At 38.1% G+C, this 16,953-nt stretch overlaps 1 protein-coding gene across 3 annotated transcripts in view; it reads left to right on the plus strand.

Annotated features, from left to right (window-relative positions):
* The window catches only part of LOC116514748 (WASH complex subunit 2C-like), a 51,367-nt gene extending 37,917 nt beyond the window's left edge, over positions 1-13,450 (plus strand). For all 3 annotated transcript variants that reach the window (XM_032226433.1, XM_032226434.1, XM_032226435.1), the window contains exons 21-29: positions 95-226; positions 1,102-1,218; positions 3,936-4,043; positions 5,143-5,244; positions 6,223-6,345; positions 7,940-8,131; positions 8,901-9,452; positions 11,233-11,401; positions 12,400-13,450. In XM_032226433.1, the coding sequence (XP_032082324.1) occupies positions 95-226; positions 1,102-1,218; positions 3,936-4,043; positions 5,143-5,244; positions 6,223-6,345; positions 7,940-8,131; positions 8,901-9,452; positions 11,233-11,401; positions 12,400-12,536 (1,632 nt within the window). In that variant the 3' untranslated portion in view covers positions 12,537-13,450. The remainder of the gene's footprint in view (positions 1-94; positions 227-1,101; positions 1,219-3,935; positions 4,044-5,142; positions 5,245-6,222; positions 6,346-7,939; positions 8,132-8,900; positions 9,453-11,232; positions 11,402-12,399) is intronic.
* The last annotated feature ends 3,503 nt before the right edge of the window (positions 13,451-16,953 follow it).

The raw sequence follows: 16,953 nt of genomic DNA on the forward strand, positions 1-16,953 counted from the left end.
GTACTGATTGTAAAGTATGGTGCTTATACTTGTAAAAAATACAGTTTTCCAGAGAAAGGGGTAGAATCCTCATCTTTTACTTTTTGACCATCAGGAAAATTTCTTGGAAACACCTCAGAAGAAATTAGTAGAAAAGAAGGCAGGACCTTCGGAAGAATCTGGTACACATCATTGTTATAATGTTGGAGAAGGAGGAAATGTATTGGAGCAAGAAAGGAAGGACAAAGTGAGGAAAAGCTTTATATATAATACATATGTGTTGCTGTGTACCAATGGTTCAACACTTTATAAAAAATATCTTTCAGTCCTTTCATATTTTCTCATTGTTCCATATGCATATTATAACCAATTTTAGCCCACTTTATCATACAGCATCTCACTTGTTTCAAATTTCAGTAAATTTTTTATTTCAACAGTTGCATGTTCATTTGTACACAATTCTATTTCAAATTTATCTTACCCTGTTCAAAACCATGAAGTATATTTTTCTAAACCTTTCTGATAGTTGCACATAAGAAAATCATTGATAGGTTGATAGGTATATCCCTCTGCCACCAGTTTTCTTTTATTTTAAATTCCCCTTGACAGAATTCTAATTCTAACCTGACTGTGGCAAAAGAAAGCAAAAGTAGTACCAATAGTAATAAGCACCTTGGATACAATCACAAAACAATAGAGCATCACTTGGACACCATCAGCATTGACCATTCACCATCCATCAATTGCAAAAGGCAGCTTTACTCGGAACAGCTTACATTCTGCGACAATATCTGTAACACCATCAAACATCCACACCTGCTTATTCCAAGTCCTGGGGAAGGACTCAATAAATGGACAAAAATGTTAAATGCATTCTGAACATCTGGCTGACTACATCCAGCCATAATAAAGTTCGAGGATGAGCCATTTCAATCTTGACAAAAACCATCCTGACAGGTTCAGTGACAAAAAGGGTTGCACATCACATGAATGAAGAATGAAGTGCCTTATTGGACTGAGGTTCCCTAACTCTGGATTACCAAATCATTTATGGTATAAAATCAAGCTATTTAATCCATTTGTCACAGGCCCAAATATTAACTTCTGTCTGTGAACTTCCAGCTCTTTTTGGAGAAAGATGCCAAGAGAAAGATGAGAACTGTATTCAGTTTGTTTGAGGACGAGGAGAAAAATGAAGTTGTGGATCCTAGTAAGAATAAACAGATTGGAATGGGGAAGGTGAGTAACATGCGGAGGGTGGAATGGTACGACTTACAATGGCCATGTGGTCGTGAAAGAGTGGGCCCAGATGGGTTGACGCATAGGACTCTGTATGACCAGGTGGGCGTGAATGGCTGGGCGTGACCAGGTCACATGGAACAAATCACCCTGGCCATTGGACTTGAGAACAACTCGATGCCCCACTAGCTTCTTGCCTCCCCAAATTGCTGGCAGTCAAACACATGCCTCCTGGAGCCCATGCTGGAGTCTGGCTGTGGTCAATCCACTGCCTCCCCCAGAAAAGCTTCCTTTCAGATCATGGGAGGGGAGAGTTTTAATTTGAAATCTCCAGCTGCATTAAAAGTTCTGCAGTGATGCTGGCACTCTTGTAGCCTTACCTGGACGCAAGCAAAAAAAAAGGGGGGCGTTAACACTTTTCATGTGTTTGCTGCTGCGTTGTGCAGATTGGGCGGCCACATGGTAAAGTGTCAACCCCTCCCTTTATTTGTCCATGTACCCCCTTCAGGGGTACTTTAGCACAAGCTCCAGGAGGCACACACTCGGCTGCCAGCAGTTCAGGGAGGCAGATTGTCCCCATGTGTTCTGGCTAGGCTTCCTGAGAAAGCATAAATCACAATCGTAGTCCCCAAAATCCTCTTTTATTTATACGGCTGTGAATTATGATCATTCACAGCCCACAAGGCTTCACAACAGTCTCTGAAGATTCCAACAGATGTCTGCTCGAGTTGCCACAGTCTTTCAGGAGAATGATAAGCACCCACCTTATCTCCCTTGAAATGCTGCCAGAGACCTAATTTCCAAATTAGTTTTGCAAGGCCAAACTGAGCACAGAGTCAAACAGAAATTCTCAAAACTTGAACCGACCAGAGGAACTAATTGCTTCCTGCAAAGGTTCACGTCCCATTCACTCTTCTTTTATGTCTTATGGGAGAGACCAATCATCTCCAAGCCTTACTCCCGAGTTGACCCTGTTTTCTTAATTATTCTTGCCTTCTGGCAGCTCTGCACATGCGCACATTGGAAACAGGCTCCCTCTGTTCTTCTCCCTCACTGATATCAGACTCCGGAGGCAGCACATAACTACCAGAGGGCCTTGGGCCCCCTCTTTGCCTCCAACACAGAGCCCTCGTCCGAGCCTTTCCCAGACTCCAGGTCTGGCCCATATTCCTCTCCAACCACCTCAGTGTCCGACTCTGCTGCCAGCTCCGCAGGCCGCTGGCAGACCACAACATCATGTCCAGTTGGCCAGGGTGACTCATCACTGACCTGGCTGCATCCAGTCATCTGTACCCACTTATCTACTCCCATCTGCCCATACCCACCCAGTGATGCCCATTTGGTCATGCCAAGTCATCTGCATTGAGTCATCCATGTCAACTCAGGCATGCCCACTCCTTCACACTCATCCATCCACCCACGCTCACCTGGCCACTGTGAGTCATAATAGACCCTGAAGGGGGTACTCAAAATGTCTAACTTGCCTTCTCTGTTATCAGTTTATAGGACAACTTAACTTTTTTTAGTCCGGAATAGACTTAGGTGTTACAGCACTGGTATCACTCCACATTTCCCCAAAGAATTCCAATTTGCTATAAAATATGTTAAAACTGACAATATATTGTCAGTGTGTTCCTTATTGTGTACTTGCTTACTATTTTGTAATCCCTTTCTCCACTCTGTGAGGGAAGGAAATACATCATGCACAGGAAAGATTGCCTAAAGAGATCACTTCCCTCACTTTCTCCCCTCCCAGTTTGAGCATTTTCTACTCTGCAAGGGAGAAAAACAGAAGCAGTCTCTTAAATCAGTTTCTCCTGTGCTTGACTTGTTTTTTTATTATTTCTCCCTCTTCCACAGCAGAGAGATTGGAGAGAAAGACATTACAAAACACTAAACAGGCATACAGTAGAGAATATAAACACTGCCTGTACTATTGTATTGTTTTCTGTATGTATTCCTCCATTGTTTACCTGCTTAATCTCTTGTAATCCCTTCCTCTCCAATGACTGAAAGTACAAACATTAATTCCTTCTTTCTAATTATCTCAGCACCTGAGTGAATATTCCAAAGAGTAGGAAAATGTGGAAAACAAAAGTGGAGTTGTAGTCATGCCATTTCCTTCTCAGCATCTGCTTTGCTTAACAACAGAACTGCTGATCCTAATTGTGGTCATTAAATAAGCCCTACCTATCTGTTGCACAACACACGAGTGGGCTGGGTTATTTTTGCATACAGATGGATTCAGTGGTGGGATTCAGCCAGTTCGCACCTATTCGGGAGAACCGGTTGTTAACTTTCTAAGCAGTCTGGAGAACCGGTTGTTGGAAGAAATCTCATTTTGTTTTTTTCTACTTTACAGGACTAATCCTGTAAGGAAGGTAGAAAGGAAACATTCTGATGTTGTTTCTAGCCTAATCTTTATTGCCCTGATTACAGAAACTGCCTCTCTGGTTAACCCTTATTACATTGTAACAGCTAAGGCGAAGCATCCATCATCCTGAGTGACATTGAGTTGGCCATGAGTTGACCCACACGGTCACATAACCACTGAGCCATGCCCACCCACCTGGTCATGAGGGCAGAGAACCAGTTGTTAAATTATTTGAATCCCACCACTGGTTGAATCCCTAAGCAAGTAGCTGATCTGCTCTGTTACATTTTATTATCAGTTTTTGACCCTGTGTTTTGAAAACAATTCAATGGGTTTTTTCCAGCCTTCAGAGAAGAGCACAGGTGTGTTTCAAGATGAAGAACTTCTCTTCAGCCGTAAACTGCAGGAAGACAATGATCCTGAAGTTGACCTTTTTGATAACAAAAAAGTGGTCAGTCAATTGTAAATGCTTTCATTTTTTTGTTTACATATTGCTTTATTTCCAAGTTGTTAAATAACAAGCAAAAGTTGGACATTTCCATTGATTGCATATAAGCTTTAAAAAGTGTTTTTAAAGGATCTGCTAATTGACTTTAAAGTACTTATAAGTAATTATAAGGATAGAATATGACAGTGTAGGAAGCTATGGACCTCCAAATACTGCTAAATGATAACTCTAGCAACCTAGCCAGCAGAGAAACAGAGGGAGTATAAACTTTAAATAGGCGTGTAACTTTTTAAAAGTGAACAAGTGAACATACCGTATTTTTTGGAATATAAGACACACCAAGATTTTGAAGATGCAAATTAAAAAAAAAGTTTTTGCACTTTGTGGATCTTTCAAAAATGGCCCGGTTTTTGTGAAAATGGGCTCGTGGTTTTTTTTTTTTTTAAGGGGCATGAATAGCCTTTAGGAGGCATTTAGAGTGCTCCTGGAGGGGGGTCAAAAACAAGCAAAAAAACCGGCCTATTTTTCACGAAAACGGGCCCGTTTTTTAATCAAAAAAGGGGCATGCATAGCCTTTAGGAGTGCTCCTGGGGGCTGGGGGGGGAATTTATAGAGTGCTCCTGGGGGCTGGGAGGGCAAATTGAGCAAAAAAACAGGCTGTTTTTCACTCTTTTCTACCCTCCCCAGCACCCAGGAGCACTCTGAAAGCCTTCTAAAGGCTATGCACTGCCATTTTGGTGAAGGGGGCGGGGTTTCGGGAGGCAAAAATGCTGTATTCAATGTATAAGACACACCCAGATTTTCAACCTCTTTGAGGGGGAAAAGGTTCGTCTTATACTCCAAAAAATACGGTAATTCTTTTTAGACAGTAGGTCATTTCATCATTGAAGGATTAACTTCTGATTGTAAGAAGTACATAAGAAATGCCTTTTTAATTCTAGTTGTAAATTGGTTTGTAGCAACTCAGCTTGTGAACCACAATCTGATACTACATTCCTATAAAATAAATGATTTGTTATAAACAAGTAAGAAGTATTGAGGAAATAGTTATTTGCTTATCCTATCTATATGATATGTATGTATATTTCTGTTTCAATTTCAGATTTCAAGCCCTAAAGCAAAATCATCATCTGGAGAATGGCTATTTGGGACTGATGACAACGCCGATGATGGTCTCTTTAGCAATTCTGCCACAAAGCCCTTGGTACTTATCATGTTGTGATTAATAGTTGAAAAAGCCTCAGATGTTGCTTTTTGTTTGGATTGCTTGAGATTGTTTAAACCAGATAATAGAGGTATGCAAATTATTCTAAGTTCTGAGTGATCTAGGCTTCGAGCAAAACATTTTTGCCCTCATTTTTGCCTTTCAAAACCACCACTGCTGTTTGGCTATCACAACTTTTACTGTTCTACAGTTTACAATGAAAGATCTTCCTCAGAACAAACTAATGAACACATACTCAGGGATAATTGCCAGAAGCAACATATGACTTCTAAGAAACTTCTGAGATGGCCATAAGAATCTTTTTGCTACTTTTGACTTGCAACAGTATAGTTAGTATTCCCTTTTTGTTTAAAATATTTTGTTACTTCAGTGTAATTTACACACTCACACATACACACAAAAAAATTGAGAGCAATAGATAGAATATAAATAGTATTGCGTCAGGATCCGAGAGTCTGCATAAAGTTTCTTCAGAATCCAAACTTGCAACTTTAAATATGGCAAACAAAGTTATAGTTGGTTTACATAATATCAAAAGCTTCAGGCTGACTGGCATTTTTTTTTTACATTTTATAGTTCAACTTTATTTTAAAAGAAAAAACAAAAGCTGAGTGGTGGGATGAAGTTGTAGGTCTATCTCTATTTCCTTTTTTCTTAATTTGACATGCTTTTATCTCTAACCATGTAAAAGTTTAAGCTGATAGATATTTGGGATAGAGTATTGATCTTACCATGTTTATAATGTTTAGACTTGGCAAATTCAGTATACTAAAACAAATTAAGTTGATTTTAAATTATTCTAAGATGTTTTTGTAGTTATAAATTTTGTTTTAGAGCAAGATACATATTTCAGTTTTTAAATGTTAATGGCATTGGCAACTTGCAACTGCTTTCATAACCAACATATAGCACAAGCTTGCTTCTTTAATATGTTACTTTAATTTTATTCTTTGGAAGGTGCCAGAAAAGAAAACGATAATAAAGAAAGAGAGCCCTGTTTTGTCCTTGGAAAAAGATAGTAAAGTTCTGCAGAATAATCAACATGACAAACAAGGAGAATCAAAAATTCAAGCCCCCAAGGTTTGTAAAGTACAATTTTGAATTACAGGCTTGAATATATGAAAATTACATATCTTAACAAGGAAAGGCATTTGGATGTTCCATAACCATTAGTAAGTAGGGTATCTTCAGATGGAAACACACACATGCACAAATGCACGCGTACACAAATCACACCAGTTGTACTGTTCCCATGTTACAATGCAGATTGGAGTAGAAATGGTAAACCAATAGTAAGTTTAGACCAACTCCATTTGTTATACCTCCCTGTATCTTTCTATCCTTGAAAATTTTCCTTACTTCAATTGCATTCCTGTCTCTTCATGGATTGTTTTTCTTTGCATTTCAAATATCTTTTTTGTGCTTCATTAATTCCATCACCATGATTACTTCTTCATCTTTTCTTTCCTCTTAATTCATTCATTTTTCTTTCATATAAATGTGGGGCTCTCAGTTCTGTCAGCTGACGAAAATCATATCAGCACTGTAGATTCATATTGGTCACTTACGTTTTAATTTTCATTCACTCATCAGCTATTTTCTTTGTCTTAGTTGTTTCTTTCTTCCTTACTTACACAGTAAGAAGGTTCATCTTCATTCTTCTTCTTTTTGTGTCATATCCATCATCAGACATTGCTGATCTTGTTGATGATCCTATTTTTATCAACAGCTGCACACACAAGTGCTGTTGAGTTTTGTCCAAACCAGTCCCTTAGATTTTGAAGCCATTATGTTCTTTTTCTGCCTGGACCTCATCTACCTTCAGTCTTTCCTTGGAGGATTAAGTGAAGCATGCCATATTTTCTGGGTGTCTCATTACATGTCCAAAATATTCTAACTTTCACTTTTTCTTCATTGCACACCTTTGAATTTGTTCTCACCCATCAATCCTTCTGGAAATGTAGTGCCTAGAAATATACAGGTGTAGCCTCACTAGTGCTGACTAAAGAGAAGTAAACCTCTGGTATGATGCTTCTTATAGAGTCCAGAGCTGCATTAATTCTTATAGTTTCACTCTTCTGATTCATGTTCCGCTTCTTGTCAATGAAGCTTGTTCTTTTCAGGGACATTGTAGAGAATAAAATATATATTTGTATATCTAAGATTTCACTGAAGCTGACAAGGTAAAAGTTTCTGCAAGGAAAACATAAATGCAGTACCAAGCAGTGTGCCAAATACAATATGGATAGCAATGATTATAGCAGGAAATCTCTGTACTGTGACATAGACCATTTCACAGCAGCAGCTGACAATAGCTCAATGTTTCTTTTTTCAAATCCCACTCAAATGAGATTTTTGCCCTGAGTTTATGTCTTTTAGGTACACTTTATCTTCCCTTTCTTCTTGACCTTTGACCCTCTCTCTCTCTCACTTTCTCTTTGGGTTCCGGAGACTTCTCCATCCACTCTAAAAACAGTTTCTAGATAAAATTAAAAATTGTCCTGTCAAGAGTCAAAAGCACTGTGGCAAGTCATCCTTTTTCTGTACTTATTTACTGTTAAGATGATTTTGCATTACCACCTCCATTTTTCCAGATCCCCCTTGAATCTTTTCCCCAAATACGCATTTGTTTGATCTGCTGCCACAAATAATAAATTTGATTTTACTTTGTAAGGGAGAATTGGAAATTAACCCAAAAGATAAACTATACAAGAAAACGACTAATGTGAAACCACCATCAAAGGGACCATCTCGCTTACCTGATGACACAAAGCATACCAAAGTAGCTTCCACAAGAAATACTACACAGCTGGGAGTTAGTTTTGATAACCCTGTGAAAGCCAACACGCTGCAAAATGTCAACAAGGTAATTTGATAATGAAAAAATCTTTATAAAGATGGTTATTTTAATGAACTACATAGGACTCGTTTTAGTTGCCAAATGGTATCAAAGTATTTACTGATGCAGAAAAAAATGTAGTGAATGAAATAAACGTATAAGCATTTTCTTTTCCACATGTTCACAGGGAAAGGGAAGAAGTGTTATATTCAACTTCGTATGGTTAATTTAAATTGAGCAGCGAGCAGAGCAGAAAGAATTATTAGGTTAAGCCAAGGGTCGGCAACCTTAAACACCACAAAGGTCCTAACCGGAAGCCCCGTGTTCAATTCTGCAGCCGACTGGAAGTCCAGTTCCCCCACCTTAGAGTCTCCTCCTAGTATAGCATTGTTTTTTCTCTGCCGACTGGAAGTCCAGTTCCCCCACCACCGTCTCCTCCTAGCACGGCATCCTTTTTTCTGTACGTGTCCTAGCTGAAAATCTTATCAATTGTGGAGCCGATGACAGGGAGCCACAGCAGAGGGATGAAACAGCCACATGCGGCCCCAGAGCTACGGGTTGGTGACCCCTGGTTTAGGCTACTCACCTTCATAAAGCAATGCTTAAGAAGAGAATTTTTGAAGACCTCTCTCATCTATAGCCTCATGTAGACAGATTCTTTCCTTTCTTGTCTGAAGGGGAGGAATACCAGTTTGAAAATAGCAGTGCTTCTTTTAGAAGTGTGGTATTGTCTGTTCTTACTCCTTGTCAATTTGTACTGTTTCTCACTTTGCATCCTTATAAACTCAAATTACAGGGAAGAATCAAAGTGAGTGGGAATCGAAGGCCACCCACCAGAACTGCCAGGCGATTAGCTGTTGAAGAACTTGACAAAGATGAAATAAATGCTGCAGAGAACAAGTGTCTGCCTATCTTAAAAGGAAACTCTGGGCCACCCACCCTATTACATCATAGCGAGCTGCCTAGAAAGAAAAATACTGAAAAAGCTTGCTTGGTTCCATCAACCCATAGCAGCAACCAACCCAATGAGTCAAAATCAACAGCCTATTCCGATGTGAATGATCTCTTCGAGTCCAACAACCTTTTCACTAAGGATAGTAACTCTAAACCAACACTGGAAGCTGAGGGCATTGTAAGCCAGGTTGCAAAAAGTGAGGAGCTGTTTCCTGCTGCACAAGAGGGGACAGACCTCTTTCCTTCTAGAAAGACATTAAGGAAATTAAGTCCAGTCCCTTTCCCGGAAGAAAAACAAGATGCATTCATCACTAGTAAGAAAACTGTGAAGAGAAAAGAACAGGAGCTCCCACCTCAATTACATCAAAGTTTCCCTATCCAAGACATTTTTGAGGTAATTTTGAAATTTTTTTCTCTTCAGACTTGGATTCTTCTGACTTGGTATTGTGCTGTTTTTGTTTATTCCGCAGGCATTAGAGTGATGGGGGAAACAACTTGGGATGAAGGCAGTTTGTTTAAATGGTAACCAAAAAGTGAATAAGGAAAGATGGGATAGATTTGGGATTTTTTAAATCATTCATTAGCAACCTCTCCAGTTGTGTTAAATCGTTTTAAAAGAAGCTCCAAACAGTGCCTGAAACTGGGGACTGGAGACTAAAACATATGAAGAACGGTTGCAGGAAATGAGTATGTCTAGTTTAATGAAAATAAGGATTAGGGGAGACACGATAGCAGTCTTCCAATATCTCAGGGGTTGCCACAAAGAAGAGGGAATCAAGCTATTCTCCAAGGCACCTGAGGGCAGAACAAGAAGCAATGGGTGGAAACTAATCAAGGAGAGCAGCAACTTAGAACTGAGGAGAAATTTCCTGACAGTTGGAACAATTAATCAGTAGAACAGCTTGCCTCCAGAAGTTATGAATGCCCCAATACTGGTCAAGCTTAAAAGTGGCAGGAATCATGTTTAGATGACCAAAAAGATTCCAAGCTAACAGACAGATATACCTGCTATTCATTCATGAGAAATCAAGCCATTGATAACTAGACGCCTCTTACGGACTTTATGCATAATTATGATAAAAAAATGAAACTATGATTTATGCTTTTGATGATTAAATAGGATAAATTATAAAAAGAAGCATAAGATGGTGTAACTTTCAAGAGGGAAGTTAAAATATATTTATACTTAGAACTGCTGTGAATAATATTGGGAGCCATTTCTCTATATCTTTTTCCTTTTTTATTTTCCTTCAGCTTGTTTTCATTTCTTAAACTTCTTGCTTTTTCTTTGATTTTGTTCTCTTTCTTCTCTTTCTTTACTTTATATTAGTTTGTGTTAATTTTAATATCAAACAATGTGCTTCTGGGGTAAGGAATTTAAGGGATTAAATTCAATGAATTAAATGAATGGAATCATTTTATGGAACCATATTTGGCAGGCTGAAGATATGATATTCTTATTTACCACTCATATTCCTAAATACTTTTCAAGTTTCAAATTAGAATAGTTCATATTAAAATTTATAACCACATAGAACTAACTGCTTAGCGGAACTGATTTCTAAAGCTTAGATGCAGAAAATGAAAGCTACCTGTATTTTATTTTACAAGCACTAACCAGAGAAAATACCGTATTTTTCGGAGTATAAGAAGCACCTTTTTTCCTCAAAAAAGAGGTTGAAAATCTGGGTGCATCTTATACACTGAATACAACATTTTTTTTGCCTCCTGAAACCCTGCCTTCACCAAAATGGCCATGCATAGCTTGTAGGAAGCTTTCAGAGAGCTCCTGAAAGCTGGAGAGAGGGCTGGGGAGGGCAGAAATGAGCAAACAATGGGCCGTTTTTTGCTCAATTTTGCCCCCCCCCCCCAGTGCCCAGGAGAACTCTACAAGCTTCCTTATGCCCTTTTTTCACAAAAAACGGGCCAGTTTTTGCTCGTTTCCCCCCATCCCCGAACTCTACAAGCCACCTAAAGGCAATTCATGCCCTCTTTTGGGGGGGGGGAAATGGGCCCATTTTCGTGCAAAAGGCCATTTTTGGGAGGTTTGCAGTGCAAAAACTTTTTTAAAAAATTTGCTTCTTCAAAACCTTGGTGTGTCTAATTCTCTGAAAAATACGGTATATGCTTTCAAAGATCATTTTCATACTGAGTAATTCTTTTCTTTATTCAAGGATGATATATTTGCAATAGAAACTGTTAAGCTGCCAGACAAAGCAAAAGAGGTAGAAGTCAATTTGTTTGATGATGATGTTGATATCTTTGCTGATCTTGCTGTAAAATCAAAGGAAAAGAGTACAAGAAAGAAAATGGAAGCTGTATCTATATTTGATGAGGACACAGGTAAAAAAAACACCTAATATTTGTAGAAAGATCTGCAATCCACTGACAAATATATCTCTGTAGAAATAAGTTGAGAAAGAATTGGGTAATGATTTTGCAAATTTAAAAAAAAATACAAAACTACCTGTCACTAGACTAAGGGCACTCCCTTGGATTGGGAGGATTGGGGAATGTCAGAATATTTCATATATTTCTTCAGACACACAAAAGGATCATGACTAATCCTAGTCAAAAGGATCATGACTAATCCTTAGATAGGAAGAGATTATCTTCAATGAAGGAAGAGTATGATATATGCAAAAAAGAGGTGGAAAAACACTTGTGCTTCATGAATCTAATGGGGCTTGCTCTCTTAATAGTATTGGTTCAAACTAGATTCCATAGTGTATCTTTGAAATTCATATTTTTGAAAATTCATATTCTATCCAGTGGGGAGTATAATTATTGAGACTGTAGGAGTTTGTTTTAAGTATTTTCAGTTAATTTAAAAGCCAACCCGGACAAGAATGACTACATTTATGGCACGTTCTCTTTCTTAGTATAGCTAGCTTCTGATTTGGCATAGTAAAGGGTACACTTCTCAGAAAATACAATACTAAGACAAATACTAGATTTGATTTTAAATCAGTATAGATAGTATGATACTCTTAACATATTTAATATTTGCATTTTTCTGTACATTAGAAATTAAAATTGGAGGCACTATTATAAGGGGCTCCACTCAAAGCTTTTGAGTCTCCTGCAACCCTGAGTCCTTTCAATTCAATCAACACTGGGATTTCCCTTTTCTGTTACTTCAGACCTACCATATGTTGTCAGCAATGCATTATTGATGTCTTTGCTAAGAATATGCTTAGGAACCAGCAGACTTTTTATCAACATCCTTCTCTGTACTCCTGTTAATATAAATGTAATTCAACATTTTCTAAAAAAAACTGTCTATGAAACAGTTCTGGTCATGAACAAGCACAGATTAACGGTTTTCTTCCTTTCTCTAGATGATATCTTCTCCCCTGCTAGTCAATCTAAGACATCAACAAAAAAGACCACCTCTCAGTCAGTCTCAGGAAGTAAGTGTGAACCTAGAACAGCAAGCACTTTTGACGACCCTCTCAATGCATTTAAAGAGCACTAATAAAGAGACTGCTGGACAATTTATCTTCAATTTGTCACTGAATGATAATTCCTTTATTTTCTAATCAAATACTTGGTGTGACAAAACAGAATATTCCTGGACTCATTCACTTGTGTATTTTACTCCACGTGGCATTTTAAAAAATGTTATAAAAGCTATTTGAGCAAACAATAATTGTCCTAATCAGCTTGTTACAGGTGATGTAATATATATATATATATAGACAGAATATAAATCAAAATTACAGAACATTTAATGTTGATAAATGGCATTTACAAAATCAATATTTTTTGATCTGCTATTTTGTAAGCCAACTCACTTTCCGGAATTAAGTTTATGATTATAGCTCATGGTTTTGAGAATCTGAATTCTCCTTTTGGGTATATCCTTGGTTACTGATAAAAGATTATTTCATTTTACTGGAAGGGATGGGATTGGATAGAATGGAGTTTTTTTACTACCATATATACTTACAGATAAGCCCTTTCTTCAATAAGGTAACCCTATATTTTTTTTTACCAAATTATAGTTTAAAAAGATGCCATCAGTGAATAAGCTGTCTTATATATTTTTTATGTTCTGGTAAAAAAAAATTAAGGTCTGTTTATCTGCCGACAGGTTTACATGCAAATATATATAGAAAATACATGTACTTTAAAAAAAGAATACTGTATACTCTCTCAGATAAGCCTATTTGTGGATGAGCCGAACCTATTTTTTGGTACTCAACATTTTTAGCTTACCTGTCAGTATGTACAATATTAAAATATCTCTAAGCCAATTTCAGTTAATCATACGTGCTTTAACTGTTTGCTATTTTTCTTTCCCTTCCTACACATATACCCTCATTAGCAATTTCTGGTAATTTTAGCCTGAAAATTATGTCTTATCTTAGATGTATGGGATTGCATAAAATTAACTGTCAAAAAAAAGTGATCACTGATTTTGCATCGTATCAGAATTCCATTTGTGTTGAATCTGTTTACCTTAATGTTGTATCACCACCAGACAGTGATAAAAATGCACATTTTGGGTTAAATGTATTGTTCACACCAATTATTGGATACTATTTCATGTCAAGTACTATGCATTTTCTCCACTATTCAGTCTGTTCAAAAAGCAGGGTACATGCATTCAAATAGTTCTTTGAAGGAAAAGAAGGATGATTTCTCATTGAATTGATTGAATGAATAACCCTTAAAAGGCTGCAATGTCAGAGTTGTTACACTGGCTTATATCTGAAGTTCTTGCACTTATAGAAAACTAGAAGCTGGGTCCGTCTATGTGTAATCCTAAATCCCCACAATGTAGCATTTAACTTTTATTTCTTAAACCCTTCTCTCGGGAGGAAGTTCAGTATAAAATAAAACTAATAAATGCAAGTTATTGTATGACACTCTGATTCAATGGGGGCAGGTGGGGTGGGGTGTCATAGCTACTGTCCTGGACAAAATCCAGAGTATCCAGGAGTACATCAGCAAGATAGCTCCCAAAGATAAACTGCTGAGATTAAGCAGAGATAAAGCATGGCAAGACAAGACCTTGCATGGGATGTACCATTGACTGATAGCTGAGGTGACAACCAGTGGCTTAAAGCCTGGACTAAAAGCATGAAGGCTGGCATGAAGTAGAGCTCTAGATTTCCACTTGCACTCCAGTGTCACCGTTGTCACTTAAGGCTGCATTATGCCATTATCCAACAAGCTAAGCCTTGGGGAAGGGTGTAATTGCCCCCACAGCCAAGCGCTTCCCAGAATCTGCCATGCACTCCGTATCTTCAGGTGATGTTCTCACTCTGTTGATAGGCAATCTCAGGTCGTCCACAAGAAGTTTGGGAGTTTGAAGGTTCTGAACAGTAACTTAGCTGTTCTTAACACTGCACTCTTCTGGACAGAAAGTTCTGACGTTGGTCCTGGGATATTTTGAAGCCACTCTCCCAACTTAAGACTCATAGCACAGAGTGCTCTTACACCTGTGGGATCATTTTGGTCTTTACTTTCCACATCCTTTCTAATTCCCCCTTCAGGCCCTGTTTGTCCAGCTTCTCATACTTCAGAGATTGTGGAAGAACATATATCACCCATAGGGGTAAGAAGGAAATGTTTTATATAAGTTTCTAATGCACTTATATGAATATCATGGGTTTTTAACCTACTATATTCTGTACAAATGAGCCCCATATTTCATTATACTTATTCATATAAAGTCCACATCAATAAACAGCCCACTCTTAAATAGCAAGTGTAATTAGTTCTTCACTTTATGGTGTAAATGGGGCCACAGATTTATCTTTCCTATTTGCTTAACTTATATGCTGCCCATCTTACCTAGAGGTGGCTCTAGGCAGCTTACAATCATTTTGTATTAAAGCAATAATTAGTAACATTGCATTAGCTTAAAATTGGCAAAGATAGGAAGGGGGAAAGATGCATAAGAGGAAGAAGTGGGATCTTACTCTGCACCAGCTATAGTTGCCAAATACTCTTCAAGGGTAGTCCATGTAGATACTATTGCAATAGTTCAACATAAGATGACTAGGCTGAGCACAGGACTTCCTGATCCAGGAAAGGGCACAACCAGTGTACAACACAGTTATACAAAGGCTCTTCTGACCACGACAGCCACCTGCTCTTTGAGCAGGAGTTGTGAGTCCAGGAGAAACCCACAAAGTTGTGCCTTCAGTCAGTCTGGGGCAGTGCAACCCCATCAAGAATTAAATATGTTAATTGTCCCAGATTCCAAAGCTCTACACACCCAAAGGCTTCCAATTCAATGCTGCAATAAGTAACCCATTTATATTGTCCAGTTGCCAGATTCCTTATATTAACTAAGGATAAAGGATATATAAACTAAGCAAGTATAAGACATTGTAAAAATGTATTTTAAAGAAGCATCATCATCATATCCAACAACTGCTGTTCTAGACAATTTTTCCTATACCAATGTAATGGAATCTAATAAATTCTTAATATTGTTTTTGATACATAAGTTATAGTTTAAGGAAGATCCATTGACAGTCTTGCTATACAAAATCAAGACACTCCCATTGTCTAGAGCTGTGATGGCGAACCAATGGCACGCATGCACATGCTGGCCAGCTGACTTTCAGCCTTGATTTTCAGCCGTTTTTCATCCTCTGGAGGCTTCCCTTCCCTTCCACTTATAATGGAATATCTTATTTTACTAAAAGCATATATTATTTGTACCAACACTGGGATAGTAGAGTGAGGTATCATCTCAAATAAAATCAATTTGAGTAAATTACATTCTACCCTGTAAATCTCCTCAAGTTGTCTAAAAGTACAAGCCAAGGATTCCATGCAAATATTAAAGAGCAAGGATAAAAGTGGCATTCTTGCTTTCTTTAAACAAGAGAAAACAGCAGAAAGCATACTATTAACCTTTATTTTAGTTTGTTCACTTTATAAATTTAAAATCCAAACCTTTACCGTACAGAAAACGTGTATTACGTATATTTTGCCAAAAGCTTTTTCAGCATCTAATAACAGGATTACAAATTGGCTTTCATTTTTATTCAAGTCTATTAAATCTACAATTAATATTGTTCTGATGCCTGCTTATTTCTTAAAAGTTCCATTTGGTTACTCTTAATAAAAGATTTGTAAACTACCCAGTTTAAAATCACTTTAATATATATGTATATCATTTTAATACATATTAAAAATGCTTTTTTTACAGCCTCCCACTTACATTATCTTGCATGCTGCCTGTAATGCTTAATTTGGAAACCCATGGAGACTCAATAATTTCAACACACATTTTCAACTTGAGCATTCTATTATAGGTAGTGCTCACCTTATGATTACAATTGATCAGAAAAATTCTGTTGCTAAGTGAGTGTTGAGTTTTACTCCACTTTACGACCATTCTTGCCATAATTGTTAAGTGAATCAGTGCAGTTAAGTTAGTAGCAAGGTTATTAAGTAAATCTGTCCTCCCCATAGCCTTTTCCTTTGTCACAAAAGGTGATTGCATGACCCTGGGACACTGTAACTATCATAAATGTAAGCCAACTGTCAAACAATTGAATTTTGACCAGTGATCATGGGAATGCTGCAACGGTCATGTGAAAAATGGTCATGTCACTTTTTTCAGTGCCTTTCAGTGGTAGGTTGCAGGCGATACGCCCCGGTACGGGTGTACCGGAGCCTGCCTGGATCACTGGGTACCATTCCAGTACGGTGCTCCGGATGGCCCACTCGAGCTCCTTACCTGTCCTTTAAAGCCTTCGGCGCTTCTGCACACGCACATGGCACGTACAACACCTGCGTTACACTCTGCCAAGCAGCTGGAGCATTGCAGAAGCTTGCAGAGGCATCGCTGAAAGGTATGACGCATGCGCGCACTGCGGGCGGAACCCACCACTGGTGCCTTTGTCACTGAATGGTCACTAAAC

Source organism: Thamnophis elegans, chromosome 11, assembly GCF_009769535.1.
Source record: "Thamnophis elegans isolate rThaEle1 chromosome 11, rThaEle1.pri, whole genome shotgun sequence".
Taxonomy (NCBI): Eukaryota; Metazoa; Chordata; class Lepidosauria; order Squamata; family Colubridae; genus Thamnophis; species Thamnophis elegans.